The 27,776-nt window shown below is 39.4% G+C and overlaps 1 protein-coding gene across 2 annotated transcripts; it reads right to left on the bottom strand.

Moving 5' to 3' along the window:
- Window positions 1–533: 533 nt before the first annotated feature.
- hbs1l (HBS1-like translational GTPase) lies at window positions 534–23,727 on the bottom strand. Of its 2 annotated transcripts, XM_067573034.1 has the most exons (18): window positions 23,463–23,655; window positions 22,746–22,811; window positions 21,895–22,026; window positions 21,432–21,683; window positions 10,450–10,558; window positions 9,877–10,124; window positions 8,609–8,774; window positions 7,663–7,780; window positions 5,724–5,870; window positions 4,977–5,051; window positions 4,700–4,817; window positions 3,554–3,622; window positions 3,329–3,433; window positions 2,580–2,670; window positions 2,336–2,444; window positions 2,095–2,195; window positions 1,737–1,881; window positions 534–1,612 (listed from the first exon to the last, which is right to left on the bottom strand). In XM_067573034.1, the coding sequence occupies exons 1-18, from the start codon at window positions 23,503–23,505 to the stop codon at window positions 1,601–1,603; spliced, it is 2,106 nt and encodes a 701-aa protein (XP_067429135.1). In that variant the 5' UTR covers window positions 23,506–23,655; the 3' UTR covers window positions 534–1,600. The 2 variants fall into 2 exon arrangements, with proteins under 2 accessions (XP_067429135.1, XP_067429136.1); XM_067573035.1 differs by lacking the exons at window positions 534–1,612; window positions 1,737–1,881; window positions 2,095–2,195; ... (9 more) ...; window positions 9,877–10,124; window positions 10,450–10,558 and adding an exon at window positions 17,518–20,099 and having other exon boundaries at window positions 23,463–23,727.
- Between the last annotated feature and the right edge of the window lie 4,049 nt (window positions 23,728–27,776).

Raw genomic sequence — 27,776 nt, 5'->3', positions numbered from 1 at the left:
GCCACTTAAAAATCAAGCATGAGCCTGACTTAGCATTCATTCCCCTTCGCTCTTTCCATTGACTAGTCATTAAATTATAATCTCCTCTGATTTTTCCCTGTCTTTGTCTCACACCACTTAAACTGTAATGTTTCCTTTCTGTTTCTCTCTGTTTATCCAGCCTCTAAACACTTACAAAGCAGTTTGTACTGTGATACTGGAAGTGCTGAGCAACTGGGGCCACTCCCAATTAAACATGTATCACCACAGAGTCTACAACTAGATCGCCTCCCTCCAGTTATACGAGATTGCTTTTAGACGAGTTTGTGACTTTTTTTTTTTTTTTTTAATTCTGAAACATTTTAGCATGCAAATCAAACTCCTTCTTTAGACTCTCGGTGACGGTATCAATAAGATCTGTTTTTTGTGGTGCTTTCCACTCCAGCAGGAAATCATCACCTCTATATTTTCACTTCCATATGCATTTCGACAGATGGAAAAAGAAAAACCCGGTTTGTTTTCCAGAATTTTGCAATCAAAACTCGAACCACAGGTTGTTGATGTCACGTTCATTTCGCATCATCTTGCTTCACACCACCTCACTTGCACCAACATTTCTGATTTTACACATGGAGAAACAGAAATACAGCTCCTTCAGTCTCTTTCTTTGTTAGGGAAAAAGAAAAAAAACAGATCAGCCCTTCAAAAAGCATTTTGAAGCTTTACTGAAAATCTCCTTTGTGGGAGGATTTCAAGTCATTTATCTTTTGATAACATAAAAGAGTATTCCAACTCCTTATCGAGGGAAAGATGAACATTTAAATTTCCCTTTTTGTTCAAAAACTACTCTACCTTGATTAGAGTAAACATTTACATGTATTTGTTGCCTTGTCCCCTTAGCTGCGTAATATGCCTTCAACTCCTACATGACATTATCCTTTGATTCCTGTCTAAATTTAAAGTTAACCAGTTTCAGTTTAGCAGCTTTATTAGGAGACAATTCTGCTTTATTATGGAAAAAAAAAAAGTGATGTAAACTGGATCCTCATCGTCACTGACTGAATTTTACATAATGGAGAAATGGGAATTTGTTCTTTCTAAAAACACCTCATCAATACAAGAGAAAGGAAATGTCGTCCTTACACCTGGGCTGATTTGTAAACAGCTCCAGTTTCACTACCTGCACTGATTTGGTTTGTTACGCCAGGTTTCTTTCACTCAAGATAAATAATCAGGCATCACTCTTTCAAGGTTGAGTGCAATGGAATTCATCACAGAAAATATCAGCATGGTAGGATCATCTTTCAGAGTCTAATTATAGTATTGATTTGACTTGATCAAACAAAGAATTAAGAGCAAACAGGTGGAGGCTGCTCAGCCTCGCTGCATTACGATGTCAGAACTGGTGGATGCGTTTTGAGCCTTGTTTCGTGCCACATGGTTGGTATCTGTGCAGTTAGTGTTGATCAGGGCAGTCAGGTGAAGCAGCTGGATGGAGAGATGGATGGATGTCATGCTCTGAGTCCATGAGTGACATCTCTTGAGGAATTGCACTTTGTCTCTGGCTGCATGCAGTCTCCAGAGCAAGGTCTGACTGGCTCTGAGTCGATGGAAATGGTCTTCATTCTTTGATCTGCAGTGAAGAAAAATGAAGAAGACACTTAATAAGTAAGGAGAAAACAGCACCACAAGCTAATGTCACCTCATGGAACCGTTCGTCAGCTGGAGCACATTGTCCAATAGCAGTTACACTTCACCTCAGTGACCACGCCTGCAGCAATAGTGGAGCCTATGTAGCGCAGCATGAAGCGGCCGAGTTCCTTGTAGTCTTTGTAAAGCTCTAATGACACCGGCCTCTGGGTCTGGATCTCCACAATGGCATTCATACCCTTCCCTAAACACCTTAAAAACAGGCAAGACACAGTAAGTAAGCATAACACACTTTTAATGACGTAGAAATTAAAATGAGCACGCTATAGTACAGCAGCACTTTAACACTTTAAAAAGTTGTTAAAGACCAACTCTTCATGACTGGAGAACACACAAACATTCAACAAAATTCTGATGTGTATATTATGATATAAAATGCCATATAATGCCTCCCCCAACACTCACTTTGGTTTCTTCTTGAGGACTTCACCACTGCTCTTATGTAGAACACTTATCAGTTTCCTAATAGTGGCCGGCTCACTGACTGTCTGGTAATGCAACAATACCTGTACACAAACACACACACACACACAGTGCCACAATGAACAAATATGCACTTACAGTGATACAGAGAGAGTTGTTAGCTTGTAGATACATAAAACAAAAAAGTGTGTGTGTAAGATAGAGAGAGTGTGCGTGTACTTACTGGGAAACCTTGTGTGATGGGGACCTCGATATTGAAGAGGAGGATCCGGGCTCTGAATCGGGTGCACACTCGAATAGGCTCCTTGGGATCACAGAACACACAGCCGACACTGCAAGGAAGCAGTTGTCACTTATACAGCCGAATATACACTCTCCAACCACACAGACATTACCAGTAATAATATTTAAAGCTAAACAAGCCTTATAGCTTATATTAACCCAAATAGTGGCAAAAAAGGGTTTACTTGATCTTGATGATGTCCATGCCAGTGACCGTCAGGCTGACATGATCTCCTGCTGCAGCCCAGTCCAAAGCCTCGTCATGCAGCGTGATACCTATAGTGGAGATAGACATAGTTTAGGTCCTCCAGCTGCCACATGATGGCAGCATTCATCACCAATCACTTATTCACTCACTCACTCATCACCCACACTCACACAAAAATGGCATTTCATACACAGGTGTCATTGAAGCATGAACATGTTTTTCACTTAAAGAAGAAAAACTAACTGTACCCTTATTTAATTTAAATATTTTTATTGATGTTGTATTGTAAGTGTATATGTGTGTTTTCTTTTGCTTCAGCTCATCTTCCTCTTGCAATTGATTTTCCTTTACTGGTTATAGGAAAATGTCTTGTCTGGACGCTGAAAATAGCACAATGGTGGTGTCTTTTTTAAAGTATTTCCACCTGTGTAGTGGGTGTTTAAGTAAGCCAAGTAGCATTATTGTCAGCACATGAACAGTTATATCTGGTATAGACAGTGACAGATTGAATATAATGCTGCAGCAGATATATTTCACTACAAATTGGTTCTCAAGAAGGATTTGATTTATCTTAAACTGTCTTCATTATTAATTTCAAAACAAGGTTTTGGAGAATTTTTGAGCATCTTTTCCTGCTGCCATCTGTAAGAAAAATGATCTGTGTGCCACATGAAAATGCAAACTGAAGTACCAGCCACAATGTCAAACTAACACATCGGTGCATACCTTTGACAGTGCATGTTTCATTGGGGGGCATAGCCAGTATTCTGTCTCCTGTCTGAATATAACCAGCCTCGATCTTCCCTGTAACACAGAAGCCTGAACCCTGGTCTGCGGAGAGAAAATGGCGACATCAGCAATTTCTTAAATTAAAAAAGGAGAAATGAAAAGGGGAGAAATGAAAAGGGACACGCACAGAATCACATAAACAATATGTGACAGTGACTTTACCTTTGAATACATCAGAGACACACAGTCTGAAAGGTTTGTCCACAGACCTCTGAGGGGCTTTGAAGGCATCTTTAGAAGATAGAGAAAAAAAAAGAAGACAGAAGAAAAAAGAAAAGAGGAAGAGAACCATGAGGACCGGAAAGGCTAGTAAATATTATGAGAAGCCCGGTGAATCATTTTCTCTGGTACTGGATGAATTATGCAATAGATGTCTTGGCGGTGTTGGGTGAATGGGAAGGTGTGTCCAAACTTTTGACTGGCACTGTATGTTCTCAAAACTCTACTGAAACTATAAATCATTTCCTCCTATTTATCCATAAGTTACTCTGTGCTGTAATGAGTCATTTTGAAGTGATAGTACACACAAATGTTTTGACTATCTAACCCCAACATCCTGTGGGCTTTTTACAGGTTGCTGTGAAAGAGCTGTGAAATGCTACAATTCAGTCGGTAACAATGGCTTCTAGTAGTGACTTTTACAACGGAAAAAAGAGCATAATTACCGTCTCTGCTCATATGCTCAGCGTATATACACATACATATACACACACACATATATACACACACACACAAATATACACATACATATACACACACACACATATATACACATACATATATACACACACACACACACACATATATATATATATATATATATACACACACACAAACACACTAATAGTTCAGGCATGATATGGCTAAATAGGCTACTTCTTGTTGAGCTACCAGGAAGGCAAAAGCAGTGTGGAGTGTGGAACGTACAAAAAAAACCACTGTACAGCAGAGAAGTGAAATATGCTGGAGTGGTTTGAGATTTTTTTATGACCGCAACCGCTATTCTCTCAAGTCTACAGGGTGTGTACAGTTTACAGTGAAACGTATGCATTTTCATTGCAATGGGTGATTTTTCTTTCTTTTTCAAGAGAAAAGCCTGTTAATATTCAACAATAGACTAGATGACAACAGATGGGTTTTTAATGCAGTGCAGTAAACATGCACAAACACCGGAAGGCTGCTCTCGTTACGTCTCTTTACACAGTTGCAAGAAATCCATAACGAACATAGAGCAAAAATGCTGCTGGGTCTGAGTGTCAAAAAGCAGTGAACGCTTTGGGCAGCTTGATCCATGCCAGTGTACATTACCAATCTGCTCCAGCAGGCTGGGTCCTGAGTACCAAGAGGTGAGTTGTGCAACTGAACTCCTGGTGATGAGGTTCTCTCCTGACAGGCCGCTGGTGGGGATGTAAAAAACATCTGACTCCTGGAAGAACAGATAAAGACTGGATCAGACTAAACCCAACACGGAAAGCCAGGGAATACTTCTACTTAGCCAAAGAGATCAAGTAATCAACAGTTTGATTTACTGAAAACAATTTCATATCCATATGTCAAGATGTTGAGTGACTTGGTGCTAACCAACCTTGAATCCTGCTTGCTTGAGAAAATGGCCAAGTTTGGATGTGATTTCCTGGAAACGCTCTTGTTGCCAGTTTACCTGTGTGTACACACACACATAAAGGAAAAATACACAGACCAAGTTAGAAAGTTTCCCCTTCAGCACTGCTTTGATATGGAAATGTGTTAGCAACATGCCAGTGATTGTAGGAAACAAAAATACAATCTCTCACTCACACACACACACACACACGCACGCAGGTCCCTCAGGCCTTCTGCTGTCTTGACAGAAAGGTTTAGGGACTTTCAGAAAATCTGAAAACCAACAGAACGGGTCATTTTATTACAGACCTCAATCTGTGACTTAAATGGTATATACCACCTTCCTGCTGCTCGACTACTTTTTATCAAAAGTGTAATTGAGTGATTTTTGCTCTTCTTGAAACATTTGTGAATATTACTTGGATAATCCCTGCATAAGTGTGGTTAAAGGACTAATTACAGACTGATTCAGTGAACTCTCATGTTCTTAAAGCTCTGCATTTCACCAAATAATAGCCACAAAGCAAGGAACAGATTGCTTTCAAATTATTTTCAATTCAATGTCCCCGCAGATATGCATTGCCTGCACAATTTGTGAAAATCAAAGCCTTCCTCACTAATTTGTGACAATAATATTATGTTAAAAGTCAAATTACTCATATTGTGTATCTGTAGTGTGAGCAAATAACGAGTCATCCCCCGGTGTTCAGCAGTGTGTTGCTGGTCTGACCTGGTCCATCTTGTTGACAGCCACAGCCAGCTGAATGACGCCAAGTGAACGCACCAACAGGGCATGCTCTCTGGTCTGACCACCTGCCTCGAAGCCTGCCTCAAACTCCCCTCGGCTGGCATCCACCACAAGCACCGCCACATCTGCCTGGAGAAAGAAACCAAGGGGGGAAGATAAAAAACATGTGCATCTGTTTCTGCCGAGGCAGATGTGAGCATCATGGTCACACACACATGCACACAATTCATTAAGTATTTGGTAAAATATATTCTGATGGTTTAGTTCCTAAGTGACAGCGACTGGGAGGCTTAAGAGCAGAGTGTCATCTGTAACGTTTGAACTCATTTCCAGCCTTGTCAAACTATCACACATGGGGAACAATAATGTCCTCTCCACAGGTCCCCAATGTAATTATTTTTGTGGGTGAGATAATGGCTCATCAATATACCAACACTGAAGCATTTATTTACATAAAAGCATTTTTCAATACTTGAGTTTCAGCATTCATGTTCCAATAAAATTCTGAATTTTAATCTTGCATTTAAGTGATGTGTCATTCTCAAAAAAAACATATCCACTCGTATCTATTTTAAGCATGTACAAAACCGATCTGTACACATTATATATCACACAGTCAGCATTGCAGAAACTGTGACTTGTTTGTGACTCGGCTGTTTCCTAGCCCTGGATCAGGTACTTTTTAAATAAATGAGTGCATGCTTTACTCATTCACCTTCATCAGAAGAGTGACTGACTGACTCTTTCTTTCATTTGCTTTCAACAGAAACTCCTTAGTCACAACATGATCAGGCTAAACGTGAGGACAGTCATATGGCAAAAAGAGAAATTACATTAGAGCCCCAAAACAGAGACAGACAAGCACACCCATGCTTGCAAAAAGTCACCACCCAAAACCACGAAGGTTATTTCAAATCAAGCTGACGGGTGTGGTAAGCTGAGGTTATACTGAAGGAGGGAAAGTACCCTTTTAAGGGCATTGTAGACGATAAAGCCATTAATGCAGGCAAATTATACATTCAGAGAAAGAATCAAGATATCTGTGTAGTAATAACTGACATGTTGGAAACTAAAAAGTATAGAGTTGTGCATAAGGTGATGTATACCTCAGTAGAGATTCTGAGATTTCTTTACACCCTGGAAACTAGCTGACACCTTGCATGCCATTGTGAGCAATGTTGCAAAGCAATGAGCAGGAGTGCTTTATAGCAGCATTGGATTTTTTTTCATCAATGTGATGAAGTACCTATATACAGTATGTCAAATATTTAATTTGCTGGATTAGCCAAAACAGACCTTCATGTCAAGTTTTCAATTAATTTTCCAGATACCTTTCCATATCGCAATATATATAGATGCCATACTATTAAATTGCATATACCATTATAGAGGTTTTTATCCATATTGCTCATTGCTGATCTATTGGCTATGCACCTCTTTATGCACATTTTACATACTGTAGATCTAGAATGTCCCTTTGTTAAAGACTATCAAGAAAAGCACTGTATTTTTGTTTTACTGTATCATTACATGCAATAACTTTCTAACTTTTTTTTTCTTATCTGTATCATGTTATTCCTGTCCTCTCTGATCTGTTCAATGTGTTGCTGTAACACTTACATTTCACCCCAGGATAATTTATTAACTTATTACTAGAATATGTTTGAAAACATTGCATTTTCTTTCTATGAACCCATCATGCACCACATTTGTTCTTCTGAACTTAGCTACAAATATAATCCATGTCCATTACTCACTTTTACCTTTGTGATGTTCTTCTTAAATATACCTACTACAATACTTGATACCTGGAGATTTGTAATTTAGGCTGGATTATATGCACAGTGCATGCAGGCTGCTTGAAGAGTTTAATGGTTTAAGGGGTGTTCAGCCCTCAAGAGGAATGTTTTATGTGGTATACCTGTGCAGCTCCTGTGATCATGTTGGGAATGAAGTCTCTGTGCCCTGGCGCATCCATTAGAGTCACCACTTTAGTGTTCGTCTCAAACTTGGTCATGCCCACATCCATTGTCACACCTCTGCAGCGAAACACAAATTATTGACTGACTTTTTTTATAACCATATGGGGAAAAAAAAATGCATTTACAATGTACAGTATGTGATAGTGTCGAGAATTGACTCAAAGTTTCAGTTGTCTGTAGCTAGACTGCCGTATAAGGCAATGTTGATTTAAAGCCTCAATCTATTTCAGTTCAACAGCAACGTCTCCTAGTAGGGCGAGGCTCTCGATCAGATTCTGTACATATTACGCATTCGCTTCAGATGTTACTGATCAGCGAATATGCAATCCCACCCTAGTCACTTTCTGTTTCTCACGTATTTCGCTTCCGTTTCACTCTGGTAACAACAACAGAGATGTGGCTTAACAGGGAGCCGAGATTTCATGATTCTGAGATTTTGTTAAGAGATTTTGTGTGTTAAAAAGTGTAAAGTCAATGTTAAAAGGTATTAATTAAACAAAAAATGTTTTGTTTGCCTTCCAGCTAGTGAAGGAAAGAGTTGGTTGTTCTAATGAACAACACAAGATGCACCAGACATTGGTAGGGCACCAGCCAAACGTCTGACTTTCAGGATTTGTTTATCAACCAGACGCACATAGCAGGAAGAGACTGCAGCTTGACAAGCTTTTTCACCATGGAAGTGTCCTTTCATGGCATTAAATCCCTGTCAGCTTCAGGGGAGTCACTGTTGCCAAACCTCTGACCTCTGCACTCTACGTGGTAAGGAATTTGATAGAGAATTTCCCATTGAATATCAACAGAACGTCATGTATACATGCAAGTATATTTTCTGTGTAAATATACATTTACTGTGTATTTGTGTGTAGAGTCGCGCTCAAAACGTACCTGTCCCTCTCCTCGCCGGTTTCATCCAGGACCCAAGCATAGGCAAAAGAAGCCTTGCCTGCCTTCTTTGACTCCTGTTCATACTTGTGCATGGTACGCTTGTTGACGTTGCCCAGCAGATAAAGCAGGTGGCCCATTAGTGTGCTCTTCCCTGCATCCACATGACCTGCAGAGAAGAAGGGTATAATGTAATGATGCCATAGAGTTAAGGACAAAAAAAAAAAAAAAGGAGACAGAGAAGCTCAGAGGGTGGGGAATGAAAGAGGACACTTAGGAGGGATGGAAGGAGGGATGAGGATAGAGAGAGAAACAGGGCGAATGTTGCAAGAATGATAAGGTAGTGGAAGGGAGAGAAGATAAGACATGGCAACGGGAAGCCACAGATGGGAGAAGGAAAGAAGCAGTATTACACAAGAGGAGTGAGGTAGACAGAAATGGGAACAAGGATGGAGGGTTTAGAGGGGGAAGGGAGAAGACCGTGGTAAAACGAAAGGTTTCATAGGCTGTGGGAAACTAGAATCATCTGCACTTCTGAAACTACAAAGTCACTTTTTTCTGTTGTAACTGAGAATGAGAAAAATATGATTGAGCAACTGCATTGTTCTGCAGTTCGACTCATTTACTATGATTAAGCTTAGACATACGCCAAAGAAGGAGATTCAAAATCGAAAATGATTTCCAGACGTTAACATTGAAATATCAGACTGTGAATGGCAAAATTTGTGTGTAAATCCACTAATTTAAAAGGTTATGAGGGAAAAACCTAATCTGTTCACACCACATTGCAATGTGAGGATATTTTTATATGGATTTCATGCTTGCTGTTTTGAAATTTTGAATGAATGAATGAATGACTAGATTTTGGAGGAGGAAGAGTTCCTGTGTGTAAAACTCAACTTTATTTTGAGACTGCAAGGAGCACACTGTTATTTTTTTTCCTGTTCCTGTATTTCTTAATATGTTAAAGACAAAATAATAAATAAATGATATAAAATGACTGTTGAGCTTATAGTCCAGTGTCCAGCTAATGTTTGTAACACATCAAATATGGTACTATGTGTATTATGTAATATGTGTATTTAAATGTCAACCAGTGTGTACATGTGTTAAGAAATTCTTTTAAATGGTGGTGAAAGAGTGTGTTTTTTATCTGCTTGGTGCACAGATAATCAACTTTTGGATCCTTAGTAATTGTGCTGAAACCTTAATGTACTTTAAAGTAAAATAAAATTAATTTGCGAGTGATTTTTTTGCATATTTCTTCCTACCTATAACCACCAGATTTAACAGAGGTTTGCCCCCCTGTCTCTTTTCCAGTTCAGCCTTTACATTGATGGTCTGCTTGGCTTTTCCAGAGCGGCCTGGAGTGGGAACTGGGGCAGGCTCGTCTCCATTTGACCCTTTAGAAGGTGTCTCGGGACGTTTGGAGGTGGCCTCTGAAGCAGGTGTCGCAGTGGCGTTTTCGGGGCTGCCACCTCGACGTACTGAAGTGGTGACAACGCCGTTCTCCCCTGTGCTGAGGAGAGAATGTGAAAGATGATGGTGAAAGAAACACTTTCATGCAGCTTCTTGAAATTATTAGTAAATTAATTAGTGGCACTGAAGTATTCCCAAACAAGAAAGCTCAACTACAACAGGGTGACCACACCCATTCAGTTTGAAATGTCAGCAACGCTCACCTACATTTACAATCATAACTATTTTTCATTTTAATGAAATTATTATCTTGCCCATTGCTGAATGATTTCCAATATAAACAGAGGGAGGAATTTCATCACATCTTACATCACTGTTTTATGAGAATGATGTGTGTTTGTGTGCAGATGTGTATACACAGGTACCTGGGAACATCAAAGCCCATTTTCTGCTTCTTGCCAGAGACGGTCATGCGGGCCACTTTGGGTACCACTTCAGAGTCCAGTTTATTGTGAGACACATCTCTGCTTTTCGCTACAGGGAACAGAGGAACTTAATGTACACTTGCTCACAAACAAAACTCATTCATGACCCACTGCAGCCAACAAGAAAAGCATATTGTTTCATGTTTTCCAACATAATTAATGGAAATTACCTTCATTACAAGTTAAACGGTTTATCTGTGTTGGTTTACAATTGTTATCATCTCTCATAACCAGGATAAGAAAAGACTCTGATTTCCAGGAAGAAGATTTTTCACAAGCTGTTCTGACCCACAGCTGAGGACAGAATTATTACATAAAGGTCATCCAGATGCAAAACCTTTCTCACTTTCAATTATCAGTTTACAGTGAGTGGAGCGGCCGCAGACTGAGCATTAGTCTACACGTGAGATTTGATCGTTGGGTTTCTGTTTTTCTGACTTTGGAGAGAAAACAGTTGTTGATAAAGGTTTATTGTGTAACCCTGCAACATCAGTGTGTTCTTCTAAAATGACTAACTCCTACACATTTGTTGTAACATTGCTTAGATCTGCAAAACAGTAACAGAAAACACAGAAGCTTGTTCAACAATGCACACAGCTGTGCCACTGACTAAGGCTTCTTGACTATATTACTACAGGATACTGTTTATGACTGTTCTCCTGATCACAGTTGCGTGCTTTGCTGGCATATAAAGTATACATTATTAAGTGTGAGAATATGATGCCATCACTTGAACTCTGAGCATCCTCTATCTGTGTGATTGGTAAATTATATTCTGCAGCAGTGAGACTTGTTGAGGTCATCGCTTTGTCATCCCAGTCGCAAATGGCCACCGGTACCAGTCATATCAACCTGCTACTGATTCATTTAGACTGGGCTGCACAGCCAAGCCAACTGCACCCTGCGTGCATACGTGCATGTGTGTAGCACTGACATCCTGGCTCACAAAGGGTTAATTTCAGAAGTGGCCGTTGCCTCCTGTCTCCACGTAAATAGAGCAGTGTGACACAGCATTTCACAGAATGATTCTTTTGAAAAGGTGTCACCTCAGCAAAGTGCACGGCTAGAGGTGAATGTGTGTATCATCAAATACACACGCACATTCACACACAACTGATTAAAGAACTTGCACACATCTGCACTAAGAGACATCCACAGCAAACAAAAAACCCAAAAATGATCGATTTGTAACTACTTGGAAAAGTGGAGCTTGTCATAAAATGTAATTTCCAGCAGTTTTCTTTAATGTATTTTTTGGGTTTGTATCAAAACAGAACAAACTCCCACACACTGTCCTCATGCAACTTAATTTATTGCACAATTGCTTTCCCAGGATCGTTACTCCCTTTGAATGTTTGTCTTCTAAAACTTAAAAAAAAAGTTATTCTTTACCTTATATCTTTGGTTAAGAAAGTGCATTTTTTAAATGATACTAATCCCTTTTGTGTGCCCCTACAGTATATGTTTCATGCAGTTTATTCATCATAAAAAAAATACCCTGAGGGAAAATGAGTGGAAAGGAGGTGTGATTCAACAGAATTATTAATGGACTTTCTCTAACCCAGCATTCACTAAATGACTGGCTCTGCACAAGAGAAAAAGTCCCTCTCATTCTGAAACACAGATACACAAACCAGGCGACTTGCTGAACTCTGAAGACAACTTTTTTTTCTTAAAAAAGTAATGACATGATGTGACACAATCATCCACATCTGTTGAAAAGGTGGACAACTGAGGCAAAGCTGCATAAAAGATGTCATTAAAAACAAAAGTTACAACTTACAGAATCTGCTAGTTATATGTAAGAAATGACAATAGATAAATCTAATTCTATATAGAAATTTCCCAACTATTTGTACATGTGATGGGTGAATTCAACCAGAAAAGGACACCTTAACACAAATTATTAACACCATTATCATCATTGAAATCTGCATCATTATTATGGTATCTGTCCTGCAGTTAAGCATCAACATGAGATGGAAAAAGTACTCTCTGGGGAATTTTGGTTCTTCCTGCAGCTGGCAGCTTTTCTTGTCCCTACTACAGTGACGTGGAGGTTTCTGCCACCTGTGTTGAACAGGACACCAGCTTGCAATCCCCTTTTAGGGAACATCAGCTGTGAAACAAATCATTTCATTAGATCAAGTAAATATAAAAAGCTAATGAATGACCAGCTAATTAAACCCAGTCCACACCCTGTTTACCTTTAAATAACATCAAAAATAACCCACAACCTTAAAAAAACGAGCATCTACATCAGTGACATATAATTAGGTTTTCTTTAGAATCTTCAGCTCTCTATTTTAACCCGGGGTAAAACAGACAGGCACATCCTACTCAACTCCCCCAAGGTCTCAGGTAATAAACAACCCTCTTTTTAACTACCAGACATGTTGCTCTGTCAAAACACTTTAATACCTTTGCAAACAACTGACTTGCCAGATAATTTTTTTTGGGCTACCCTGAGGGCAGCACTGGAAGGGCGGCCTGAGAACAGCTACACAGTGCAATCTGATTTTAAGGCTTGGAGCAGGATGTCTTCACACTGTTTGTACTGGCAGGCAAACAGTTGGCGTCCTCCCATCCAGGATTTCTCTGGTATAGGAGACCCTTGCAGTGACTCAATGAGTGAGTCATCTGTACACCTTAGCCTGAGGGCCCAACTGAGCACATTATAAAGAGGAGTCCGCCCAGGATATGCAAATAATCACCCCCCCCCCCAATCCAAATACACACAAAAGTTTGGAGGCAAAAGTGAATTCACAAGGGTTGAAAGAGAAGGTAATGGGCTGAGGTGAGGTGGCTGTGCAAGTGAGAGTCAGGTGCAGTGTGAGAAATGGAGAAAGATCAACAAAAACTAATTCAGGGCTGCAACTAACGCTAACTTTAATTATTGATTATTCTGACGATTATTTTCTCGACTGATCAATTAATCATCTATAAACTGTCAGAAAACGGTTAAAAATGCCTGTTACAATGTCTTAGATCCCGAGGTGATGTCTTTAAATGTCTTTGTCATGTTTGTTTTTGTCTGATCAACAGTCAACAGTAAAGTTTCAAGTCCTCATTTGAAAAGCTGCTTGGCATTTTTCCTAACAAAAAAAAAATATATATAACTAAAATTGATCAATTGTCAAAATAACTGCATATTAATTTTCTGTCAATTGATTTATCATAACTAGGTAAATACTCATTAACCCTTTATTGTCATTACATTAAAAAGTGAGATCTAGAAATAAAATTTTGATCATGAGGCTCCCTGCCACTTGAGGCCGCTAAAGTCTGTGAAAGACTAAGAACAATTTTAGACTTGAGTCACAACTTCATGGGCCTAATGTTGGGGGAAAAAAGGGGACAAACCATTTGCAGCAAACAACTATTATGTGACTGATTCAAGTACTGTCTACACCACGTCTGTGTAGTTATTAACAGTTAGCTGTTAGTTTGGTGCACCTCATGCTGTCAAAATGTAGTTTCACAATTTAAAGATAGTCAGCCCTATATGTAGGTTTTAATACCAGCTTTAATACTAGGATACATCCAGTGATTTCACCACTTACAGCAGCATACGTTCCAACAGAGAGGATGGAGCTATCACTGAAAAAACCTGGTTTATATTTATAGAAATGGATGACTGCATTTTGGCTCTCTCTGGTGTATAGTAGCTTATTTCTGCTCTGAATTAAAAGAGCAAAACCATGAGTTAGACTTCTTTCACATTTGAAAATTGGAAGTAGACATGAATGAAAGTGACAAGGAAGGAAATGAGACTGCTGTTTGAAGAAAAGCTCCCTACCTGTCAGCCCTGTCTTAAGATTAGTCACACACCGACACAGTGTCGGTACCACCACTAAACATTTCATAAAATGACATTAAGATATCTCTCCCTCTACACCCACTTACTCTGCAGTCAACCTTGACTCATACCAAATACCTGAGAACTCTCACCTACTGTTTACAGATTTCAAAATAGAGATTTTTACGACCCATAAAACAACCTAATGTCAAGTAAAATGATGATTGATTTACATTGTTTATGAAAATAATTATATAAAACCCAGCTTCTGTGAGTAATGGTACATGACTGCAGTTCCTAAACAGGCAAGAAAAAGATTCAGAATCAGCAGTATGGGAAAAAAAACAAAGTTTTCAGTGACAACGGAAGGAGCAAAACACTCGCAAGTTCTTGTGGACAGTAGTGCTGCACGATTACTCGTATTGAAATCTCAAATTTGAACATTTGTACATGTAATCTCTTTCTTACATGAAAATGATTCAGCTGCATTTGCACCAGCAGGGAGGCCGAGAAAACTATGACAAAGCCACTCGCTGCCTGGAGGATCCTACCTTTTGGAGTTTGGAGGAGAAAAAACTTCTGGGCACAAGGACTGACAGTGACAGCCTCCCTTACTGACAGGACAAGGCTTCAATATTTTGTGAAAAGGCTACAAGATTAGTTGTGTAACACGTCATTATCTCAATCATGTTTTCAACATGTGTCATCAAGCTAAATACGAAGCCATTTTTAACCCTATGTGAACCACTAAATGATCAGAAACCCATGTACAACAAAACACAGAAGTCTTACTTCAGAGTTCCTATGCACATGAAAAACGTTGGGGGTCACGTTTATCGTTATAACGTTCAGCTTGTTGTATATAAGCAGTTTATTTTAGTTTGTCCTTTTGCTCTATGTCATGATATTGCCTGTCTTGATGAAGACAAAAAATGCAATAAATGTTTCATAAAAAAAAGTTTCCCTACAAACTGAGGAAGAAAACTGTAAGTCTTCTACATATATGTTCAGACTTATTTCATCCAGAATTGTGCAGCCCTGGTGGATGGCGCCAAAGATGTCAGACCCCATGAACCCCATCATGAAGGCAAATCAACTCTGGAAGGAATTCACGATAAACACAGTTTAAGTGCTAAGCTGTGTGTAAAACTATATTGCTACTTTGTGTGCTATATTTACTCTAACGCATTTCATTTGAGAGTGAAACTTCTGAGTATTAAATTCATGTACTATATAGGGCGCAGAAATCCCCACAACAAAACAAAAATGTAGTGTGGGTAGTATTAACACTACCTTTTACAGTAAAAATCTAATAATCCACTGCTTTGCATTTGCTAGATGAGCGAATTACATGACACTACACCTGGAAGGCATGACGCAAGGTGATTCTGAAAATGCTCAAAATCTGAACCTAAACTCATTATTGTAACCTACTGCGTGTTTATTGTTCCATATATAAAAACAAATTAAGCCACAGCCCTGAAGAGAGGCCAAGCTTCCAACTTGAACATGCTTCAAAACAGATGATTCCAATATCCAAATTTGTACCAAGCTAAGACAAACATCCTCAAGAACATCCATAGTTACATAAGGTGCCTCAAGTGGTGGCTCTTGATTAAAAAACTCTTCTAAATATGTCTGCACTTCCTTTGATAAATTTGCACAAAAAAAAATATTGCTGTCACAGCAAAGGTTTTTGGATTTAAGCTGCAATTGCACAACATGCAAATAATAAAAGGAACTTGAGTGATTTCTAACGCCACTTCGTGCCTGCTGCAAACTGTTTTATCACATTCCCTTTTGAGGACTTTTAGGATTGCATTTCTTACAATTTGAGAGCAGCTTTTTCCATTTAAACCATGAATGAATCTTTCTCAGCCTGTTTTCCACTTTACATATTGCACCACAACAAAGCAGTAGCAATAATAGCATGTAAGTCCAAATGCATACGCTTTCTTTTGACCACTTAGTGAGTAAAATGGTATTTTCCAGTGTTGGCACCACATCACAACAAAACAATGTTTGTGCAACATGTACGCCTTGCAAAAATGCAGAGCCTGTAAAGACAAAAAAATGATTTGATCTGTCAAAGCCTTTGACAAAGCTGTGAAAGCTGAGAGACATGATCAGATTTTCCTACGTAGGTGGTGTAAGAGACACACAGAGAGTAAGATGATCACCCGCTGTGTCGAGTCGATGTGTGCTCGGGGTGACATTTTCTCCAACAGTGCAGCTTCCTGCTGAAACCCACACACTGGCTCGCCTCAAGAGTAAAGGACAAAACAGTTGCTGGACAAACCCCCTTGTTAATGAGACACTTGTTCATTTCTAGACTTTCACAGAGTAAAATCTAAAACTACTGCAGATCACATCTTCACTTATAAAAACAGACAACAACATCCCCAATAGAACTCATTATTTCCAACCATCATAATGCTCCAGAGACTTCATGTACACTGAGGAACCAGTTTGACTTCTAATGTTTGACTTGTCATCATTACCACTATCTGCCCTTTATTATCTATCATTTCCCTCAGGCTCACCAGTTTATGTTTGACAGCCTTAGGGTCTAGTTCAATCAGCTTTCTGCACCTGTATAGGGTTTACAGACATCCAACCTAAAGCCTACTCCTTTACTCAAAGGCTGATCTCATCATTAAAGACAACAATGAAGCAGTGCACGAGAATGACTAAAAAGAAAGGAAAGTTTGACATCAGACATCAGAAAGTTTGACCCTTATCTTTTCCACCTGTCTCAAAACTATAGCACAGTGTCCTGCCGCTAACTGTAGAAAGATTACCGGTTTTTAGGGTTGACAAGAACGCACGTAAAACTATGTCTTACGGCTGCTGTTCATACATATTGTTATCAATCTAACCTCGAAACTGTCCTTGTTTTATCTTAAGTGTTAGAAATTCATTCCTTTAATCACAAGATTCACCATTCAAACCAAAACCAGTGACTCACTCTAAAAATGTGAGATGCCTTAAGAAACTTTGGCCTAACCCCAAAAAACTGCATACACTGCACCAGATACATAATGCAGTTATTCTGAATAGTTATATAGCGTACATATATGCTGTCAAGCAGTATTTTCACTTATTTTTGTAGAATCAGTTAAACGAAAACTATATTTTTTTTTACACTCAGACACACAAATGCGCACACACACACTGAGCCAGAAAGACACGCCCAGACAGAGGTGCACTCAGAGTACATAAATTCAGTTATCTTTATTTCAAAATATGACAAATTAATCTCTGGCAGTGTGTGATGACACACCCAGTATAAATCAAACACACTTGTACTTTACATCGTAATATTAAAAGGTTTGTAAGAGCAAGAAAAAGATTTTACCTCAGGTCTGAAGGCATTCATTTGAACTCATTCATTAGTTACAGTGCTTGAGCTAATATTTAAGTAATTTCAATAATGTGAAACAACAATGAAAAGTATTCATTTGTCTGTCTGTGTGAGTGCGTCTGTATGCACGTGCATGTGTTCTCGCTCCCTCATGGGAAAAACTCCAGGTGTCCTCTAAACCAAAATTTCTACTCTATGATCTCAAACACAGGCAGCCGTAAACCAGTACAATGGTTAACTGATCCATATTCCAATAGCTGCAGCACACCTGCAAACAAAATCAACCTCTTTTTCCTCTTCTGAGATGAGTTTTTTTGCAGCTCAAAACTAGAAAAGAGGCCATGCCAAAAGAGACATTAATTTTCCCTAGCTAAGATTAAACTACTTTACTGTCATACAAAAATGTGAATTAAAAGCCAACGGCTGTCTATGCATATAAAAATAAGACTCAAATTTAAAATGTAGAAAAAATGTTAACTGTGTTAAATGAGAAAAAAAACATTCTAAAAGTTCTTAAAACATTCATTGTCCTGAAAGTTACTTAGCTGCAACCATTTTCAAGCTGCCAGAGTAACTGAGTAGTTCATTTTTTTTTTGTCCTGTTTGACTCAAACATAAGCAGTAGCAACAAAAGAATTGTGTGTTTTATAAAAGAAGAGATACATAAATGCTGTAGCGGGACACAGTTTAAAACACTCATGAGGACTGATAACCCTGAGTGCTGCATCTCTTTGTGTTAACGCCAGCTGGTAGACTAAATGTCACCAAAAAGCTCTGAGGTTCTCATCTGTAGTGAGTCAGTTTAGCACCAAGCTGGATGCAGCTGATATAAGTGCTTTTTATTTCCTCTTGTCTATCTGGTGAAAGCCTTTCTCTGATTAGCACGGACAATGTCGTCAGGTGACGGTGTGTCAAAGCGGAATGGTACAATCGGCGTGAGCGGGGTTTGCTGCTCTTTGCATTTGTCCTGTTGGTCCTGCGATTTACAGAGGAAGGCCTGGTGACTGCTTCCTGTCCTCTGACCTCTTATTTTAACCTTTGTTATATTTCTCGTCCTCTTTTGTTGTCTGCGGCTCTGAATCGACAAAGTTATCGCAAATATCGATGGGGGTGCAAAAATAGAAGGATCCAGCCCCGAGGCGACTGGAGTTGGAGAGGAGGGTGAAGGGAGATCGCTGTCGAAGTGACGAGGGCCCACTCCGTGTGACTGGGCCATGAGCGTACTCAGATCAATAGTCTGGCCCAGCTTGGGTGGCCTGGAGTTTTCGTGGTATAGTTTGTGGTCGAGCTTACGTTTTGTCCCACCCTCTGTAGCACTCTCTACCAGCACACCAGCCCTATCTGGTTTTGCTGGTGAAAGGAGCGAGGTGAGGGAGTACTGTGACCCATTTGAGGTGGTTGAGGTTTTGCCTTTGTGTTCAGAAGACAAGTGTGACAAAGAGAGCAACTCAGAGAGGCCAGGTGGTTGTTTCACTGCGTTTGCTAGAGGTTCAGTGCTGCGGGGTTGAGGGGAAGCTAAGGAACTCTTGGTTTGATGCTGACGTGCTAGCTGAGACAGTGAGACAGCCCCACCTATGCATGGAGGAGTAATGTTGGTTAAACTAGAAACAGGGAGAGTCTTTGCTGGTCCTCCAGTGCTCTGTGACTGAGACTGAATGTGTGGATTCCTGTTATGATGCTGTGAAGCCAGCTCAGACAACGAGAGCTGCTGTGCTGGTGCATTCATACCCTGGCACTTTACAGAAGTGGTGTTACTATGGGGACTAGGGAAAGAGTTGCTGAGAGTTGGGCTGCGGTTTGAATGTTCCTGGATTAAATCAGCCAACGATGGGCTTCCCTTAGGATCAGCAATTGTTGCTTTGCTTCCAGTCCCAACTCCCACTGAGAGCGGATTGCTCTGGAGGACAGAACTGAGACTCCCGAACCCGGGAGGAGGAACCAGAGAAGAGCTTACAGTTGTTACTTTGGGTTGGTTTATTGACAGACTACTAAGTGAAACTGAAAGGAGGGAGGGAGCTGAGCTGGGAGATGCTGAAGACATATTTAAAGACGCCAACGTTCCCAATGAAAGATTGTTATTACATATGAGGGACGGAGGTGTATTAGGTCCTATGGTGAGAGCACTTAATGAGGGAACACTTAAACCTCGCCCCATGTCAACTACTCCTGACCCTTTATTCTTCTGCTCATGCTCAGACATGAGCTGTGCCAGACTGGTACCACTGCTAATGCTTGGCGCAGCACTTTGACAAACAAAATTTTGACTTTCAGAGCTGTTAACCACTTTGTCAGCCTTAAGTTGAGATAAGGGATCACGTGAGTCTGGTGTGGTTAGTGGCGAGTGAGGTTGTGTGTAATTGCACCCATCGGTCTGGGGTTTATGTGCCTTGGATGTACTGTCTATGTGAGAAGCAGACAAGCAGGCTCCTTACCTTACGAAAGCCAATTGCAGTTGACGAAAAGGAGCGACAGGAGTACCACAGAGCAGATGGGATGAAACGGCAGATGAATCATACCATAAATAAGGGGAAAAGAACAGAAAGAAGGCATTTTGTTAAACATTTGCATTTGTATGACTTAAATGTGTCATCCAACAGTGAATAGTGACATTTTTCATATTCACATTACTGATGAACATTAACTAAAATATTCTTCTGAATGAGCGTCTTCAGAAGCATCCACAAATATTCAGTCAAAAATAGCATGATACCAAGCTATATCTCAATCATTCTTCAGTCTATTCTGCTATAGTCCAGTTCTTATGTTTCTTAACCCAGGTAAGGCTCTGAACCATGCTTTATATTAATGCCTTAATAGAGTTACAAAGTGGAAAGAGCCGTTTTTGGCACCCCTGGTTTCAGAGGTAAAAATCACATTCACTTCTCACTTCTACAACTTGGATCAGCTTGAAACTCTCCCGGTTAAATCCTCAGCACAAAAGATGAGCCAACTGTGTTAGAAAATATCTTGTTCTTTGAAAAAAGTCGAAGGTACGAGCCTTTGTAGGTTTCAAGGTAGAAATAACTACAACTCCCATGGTGCATTTCGGCGAGAAACATCCAATCAGGAGCTTAAAATTCTGTTACATGAGCCACTGACAGCAGGTGGAAGCTAAAGATTCTGGTGTAGTAAAAACTGAAAATACAATCTGCAGCTTGAGTCAATTCACTTTTAAATTCTGGGTCAATCATGGGTGACTTCAGAAACTATGGCTCTGTGTTTTGTTCTTAACTGCAACAACAAAGCATTTTTGAAATTGCTCCTCTGACTGGTCTCTTCTCAATGGCAACGGCATGTGTATTCAGACCAGTCAGTCATCGAGTCAGCTATCGAATTATGAAGATTCTTATACTTCTTGTAAAAATAATGTATCACTTTATTATTACACATCTGTAATTATGATAGAGAAATGGGAGATGTTGAAAAACTTTTGACTGGCTATATGTGACTATACTGAAATGAAACTGTTGAGCAGTTGATACAAATCCACCTGACCTTATTTTGTGTACAATAAACTCAGTCTATACTGTAACCAGGTACTTAAAAAACTCAAAATTGTGAACCAACTGCATTATCTGTAACACTTTCAGTACTGGCTAAAAAATGTTCAGATCCTGTGTTGTATTTGGTAAATAACTGGAGAAAACCTTTAAATGACACTGACAAACATTCGCCTAGCACACTATTACAGTGGACGAATCAAGAAAAACAACTTCAGATCAATAAAATTAACATCATTTTGATCCACTCCAGGCGTACCTTTTTCAATCACGGCCGCTTGTTTGGTTCTTTGTGGAAGTGGTGCTTTCTCTTGGCAAACTCTCAGTACAGAAGCTGTCTCCTCAATGGTAGTTTTGGCAACTGGGGCTGTTTTAGTGTCTTCAGACAGGACTGCATCCAGTGCCCTCTGTGGATCAAATCCACATTTTATGGCTGCCTGGCTCAAGACCGAGTCTGACACTGCATCTCCCAGCACAGTCCGCATATGGTCCAGACAGGAGTACAGCTTTGCTACAGAGTACAACACACATGTTTGATGCAGACATTATATTTGTGGCCCAGGAAACAGAAACGATTAATAAATAATAATCGTAAAGCAATAAATAAGGAAAGTATACAACTACTCATTCAATAAGATCTTAATGTCAAATTTTCTGAAAACAGGTAAAGATCAGATGATCTCTGTCATTTGTATACGGCTGCATGGACTTGATGATGTTACCTTGATCAAGAGGGTCAAGATTGTGGCTGACAGTAGGAGACATAGGTACATCCTCATCTTCATAATCTTCCTCCTCTAAAGGCTCCTCCCTTGGTGCTTGCCTTTCTTGACGTGAGTAGATGAACTGATTTGCTGTATAAACCAAAACCGTCATAACTCAGTGGCCATGAGAGATGTCTGGTAAATGCTGTATGAAACTGTCATTTGATCACATCAATAAACTATATCAATTAAAGGACCAGTGTGTAGGATTTATTGGCATCTAGCTGTGAGGTTGCAGATCGCAACCAAATGAATACATCTCTCCTCCCCCTCTCCCTCCCCTTCCAAGCGTGTAGGAGAACCTACAATAGCCACGAAAATCGTGAAAAACATGAAAGGCCCTCTCTAGAGCCCGTGTTTGGTTTGACCATTCTGGGCTACTGTAGAAACATGGCAGTGCAACATGGCAGGCTCCGTGGAAAAGGACCCGCTCCCTATGTAGATATAAAGGGATCATTCTAAAGTAACAAAAACGCAACAATTCTTACTTTCATAGGATTAAACACTAATTAAAACATACTTATGAACATTGTATTCCACTTCTGTCAAGTCTGTCTCGCTAGATGCAACTAAATCTTACATACTGGTCTTTTAACAAAAAACATGTAAAAAAAAAAAACAAAACAAAACAAAAAAAAAAACTATTTTTTCATTAATGTTACAGAAGCAGCTATTGTTGTTATTGGCATTAATGTTATCTCTTTATCAGAAAACATACATACTTGTTGATGACACTTTAAATTGTCACAAACAGTAATTATGATGATACATATACATGCTCTGAGAATCCTTCTTTCACTGATACCAACCTGTTGCTGGTGATATACAGTAATCATCATCCACAGATTGTCCATACATGTCATCATCTTCAAAGTCTAGAAAGAAGAATGTAACTGAGGTTTAAATGTGTTCCTTGTCTCTTATTTACACAAACATACAAACGTGTTAAATACAGGTGTTGTAAAGAGAGCGTCTTTTGTGACAGCTGTCATTTTGCCTCGTCAGCTACTTTACAGAATGCATAACAAAGTGTAAGCTGGCAACCAGGTAATTTTCTATAATTACTTAACTGTAGATTTGACAAATTTGGAGGCTTAAAAAGTTAATAAGGTGATGAAATGTCAGTATACCGAATCAAACAATCAGTTATAAGCCTGAAACATTTCTCACAGAACAGTGGTAAGTTAGCACGCTAGCTCAGCAGCTAACGTTAACCATGATAAGTGTAAACATTGGCTACATTATTAGTTGCAGACACATCCTATCGGGTTTAAACATTATAACGTTAGCCTGAAAGACTGTGTATATAGTTATAGACTAGTACTGTGGTGCAATTTAGCTTGTGCTAGGTGCCAACTGACACGACTGCAATGTTATCTTGCCAGCTAAACTAAGCTAACGTTAGCTGCCAGAGCTACAATCAACAACAGTGAATTTTAGCTTCGCGGCTAACTTAACTACTTCAGCAGGTTGAGGCCTTGCCATGAGGTTTAAAAGGTTACCAACACCTAGTTAACGTTATCTACCTTCATCGTAGTTGTAACCTCGGACATTTCTGTGCCGAGACATTTTTGCTTATGTGTCTTCTCTGGGACCCAGCGTAAATGTTTTTCGGCTCACAGACAGTTGTGACATGTGTGTGTGTCACTGCTCGGCTGCCATTGCTGCTGCTGCCGCTGCTGCGTGAAGTTACAGCAGTACGGACGTCAGTTTTAATTCTGCAGCCTAGGAAATAATTGAAATAAAATCAGAAAGACAGTTTTTATTTCACTCATGTTTTTTGTCTTTTGTTTGATGGTGCACTATCTAGTCAATAAAATAAAATGTAAGACTTGCTTGCGGACTATTTTTTTTTCTCTCGCCGATGTAATTTCCTGTTGCAGTTCGACCAATGAGGCCTGAGATCAGATGTCCGACATAGACATGTTTGTACATCAATATACTCAACAAGTTTCACGTATCGCACGCTGCTTTGCACGCTGCCTGACCCAGTAACTGTCTCCCAGTCAGTCGGTGTGTGCAAAGCCGATCATTATCAGCAACTAATGGGGGGGCGGGGGGTAAAAGTGAAACCTTAAACGCACCATATAATCTTACCATAAACTATCTGGGGCCTGACAGGAAGAGAGATAACTTATAGAAGTATTGAGCAAAATGGAGACCAGCTTGTGATAAGTGTCACTGCCTTACCTGACACAACAATAACACAACTGAACCAGTGAAAACCATGAAAAGGATGATGATGTTGACGATGATGGTAGAATTTTGATAATAATCATAATGGTAATCATGAGATGGATGATGAAGATGATGGTAGTGGCAATTTTGATAAATTATGATGACAGTTATTATGGTTGCATATTACCTGCAAACAGTCAGACACGTTGCTGTTTTATAATCTGGGAAACAATTCATAATAATGATAATTAGGACTTATTTTTGTGAAAGAGGAAGCACAATATCGCAGATGAACAAGGACAAAATGGCAAAGTGTTTTCTTCCTCTCTGCACAGCCTTGAGAAAATTATTTCTCAGAGGTCATGAGCAGTGCACTAAGAGAACTTGAAGGAGTCTGCCAGCACAAAATACACATACAACTTTCAATCTCACCTATTATCTTGGGGTGTGAATGTCTAAACCATTTTTGTCAAAGGTTATGCCCTATGGTTAGAGTGCGAGGTTACTAACCCACTTCGTGCAATGAGTGACATCACTTTTTCCTACCAACTTTATACCACAAGAAACCTATAGCCTGTCTTCGACAAAGGGAAAACAAATGGTTGTTTATTCCTGTGTGTGCTTGTGATTGTGCATTCACAAGCTATCTATGACTGAGTCTTTGCATGTACTTAATAGTCACAAATATGCGTGCAGGTGTATGCATGTGTGGTTTTTGATACACTGTGTTGTCCTGACCTCATCTGTAGTAGCCTATGTGCTGATGAAAGAGAAGAAGATGAAAATGTCAAACAATAATCTGATACTATCAGTGATGCAGGTGAAGTATACGCTTGCACATCTGCACAGTGAAATGAAATATGAGGTTTGGCGTGTCTCCCCAGACTATAAATAGAGCAGAATAAAGGCAGACGTCTGCTTAGGTAATTCTAAAGACCTTTTCACAATGAATGGCTCATATTGCAACTGGCAGTTTGACGATGAGCAGATTTAATTGACAGTGGTTAGCAAGAACAGGAGGGGGATCATTCATATCAGGAAGGGGTGCTAGACAAGGTGTTTATTATTTATTATGCACAGTTTTACCTTTAGTGAAGAGTGTGTGTATGTGTATGTGTCTGTATCCGTGTGTGTGTGTGTGTCTCTAAGTGGGTGGAGGTTTCCCCTCTAAGATTCCACTTCCTGCGTTTTGAAGTCTTAGTTGCACATGTACAGTTGTCAAAATAAACAACTGCACATGCACAACATGGAACTTGTACACATGTTAACAAATGAACAGACACAAACATGCTCATTTTACAGGGTCACACAGGTGACAGGGAGGGAACTCATCCTTTGCATCACTAAAATGTTTCTAGGACACTTTAAAACCAAAGGCAGCAAGCAGCACCTGATATGTAATGGAAATGGAACATATTGCTTAAGTGAAGAGTAATGTCTGAACCAGTCTCAACATAACATTTGTTTTGCAGCTTTTTAAAAATAGCCTTTTGCAAATCTCAGAACTTGTAAACAAAGTTTTGACTCAAACCAAGTCTTTAAAACATATGATAGCAAATATAAAAGGTTTTTTTTTTTTTTCTTGCCCTTTGGCCTGCTTTACGTCACATTGAATCAAATGAATCATGAATGCGTTTGTGCTCTAACCATTCTGAGGTGTGATTTTTCTCACCTCCATACAAGATCTGAACATTTGTTTCCTTTGGATGCCTTTCAAGCACTCTCTGGTCAAAAATGTGCAACCAGTGTGGCCAGGGAGTTCACGGAAAGTCTGATTAATGAATTAGTGGCGGGCGAGAGAGATTTCAGAGAGCTGGGCAGATTAGATGGATTAAACAGATGGATGGACAGATTGCAAGAAGAATGAGTGGATCAGTGGATTGGCGCTTTGTTTAAATGATTATAAAATTATATTAATGAATGACTAATAAAGTTTGTGGTTTGCATTTATGACATTTTCCTCTGTAACTGAAGTATATTCCACTCTAGGAAGTACACAAAATGGCTGCTGGCAAAGGGAATGGGATCTATGGAATCAAGTGAAAGCAAGACGATTGCAAATCTGTCAACAACAGCATGTAAATCTGAAAACAGATTAATGCTGGTGTAATTGTAGAAGACAAAGCTTACATGCACGTGGGTGAGGGGAGGAGTCCATCCCAAAAGTTGGCAGTGGGTATGAGGTAATGCTTTACATAATTTGCCAAGGGCACCAGGCATCATGGGAAGAGTTTTTCACTGGAACTAACCTCCAGAGAAAATGCAAAACCTACACCCTTGGCAGTCTTGGACAGGTGGTCCAAACAACTAAAGTCAATTTAAAAAAAAAAAAACGCAGGAAAGATCTCTAAATGTAGATGTGTGTGGGACAAGCTGAGTAATTAAAAGGTAATAAAAAACACAATTCTATACTCAAATCAATAGCACAAGTGAATCATTCTAAAAACTTTTGTATTTGATTGACTATCTCCACAGTGTGTATTCAGTGAGCATGTAGATGTAATAAAGTATTCCTAAAAACCATTCCTGGATAATGAATGCTGGATTTCTGTATAGAAATGCAGAACAATGTAGAAATCTAAAGCATTTTTATATACATGTATTACCAATTATTAATCAACATGGGTTTATTTAACCACATAACCACTAAGGATCCCATTCACTATATGTTTGACTTGGGATACATACACACCCACACTGACAAACACACACACGCACAAACAATTAACAGTACATAATGTTTGGTCTTCCCAACACAAGATTTGAAAGCCTGGTGGGATGATATCTCAAGCCCAGGGGCCGTCATTAAAAATCATTCAAATGAACCAACCTGTGCACACAATGCTTTTCAAAGGGGGCAGCCATCACAATACCCGCCCTTAACCTGTCCAATCGAGCTCATGCAAATGTCCTCAGCCAAGAGTCAATGGATCCCAGGCTTCCTGCTCAACCTACTATAGTGGGATTTGCATACTCTGGCTCCCTCCTTCAATTTGGTTTCAGATATCAAGATGTAGTTTTTAATATTACCCTCGAGGGAAAAGTCACATTTAGGGCACATGAGGAAAAGAACTATAGACATACAGACATACTTAACATTTTAAACACACAGACATACCTCAGGAGACAGAATTTCATTTGCATATTATGAAGTATTGTTTATCTAATTTATCTTGCTTTCTTTTACTACTACTAGTGTTAATTATGTTGTTAACACTGAAACTTATTGATATTTTTAGTTGCTTTTTGTGCTGTGTCTCTTTTAACTGGCCTATTTTTCCTTCTATGTGGGGAATCTTATTTTGCAATCTTGCACGAAAGCTTCTGTATCATTAATTTTCGATTTGAATAGATTAGACGTACCACTCCCCTCAGGCAAAATGAAAATGGCAATGTTTGTGTACACAGGTGTGTACACCTCCATGGGATTTGAAGCCAATGGGTGACTGCAACCAGGCAACCATGTGATACATTGTGTCACAAGCCTGCAGGTACAGTAGCACTTAAAATTAACAGTGCTAGGTTTCCTATGTTACATATGTAACCTCTGACCTAAGAAATATATTTGCAATACTAGGCTGTACAAATAAAATAAAATAAAATACACACACACATTTCTTATATGTAGTTTGGGCTAGGCTAGATTTCATGCTGTACTTAAA

This window comes from Thunnus thynnus, chromosome 18 (genome assembly GCF_963924715.1).
Source record: "Thunnus thynnus chromosome 18, fThuThy2.1, whole genome shotgun sequence".
Classification (NCBI taxonomy): domain Eukaryota; kingdom Metazoa; phylum Chordata; class Actinopteri; order Scombriformes; family Scombridae; genus Thunnus; species Thunnus thynnus.
Note: the sequence above shows the minus strand (reverse complement) of the source record. Positions and strands in the feature narration are given on the sequence as shown.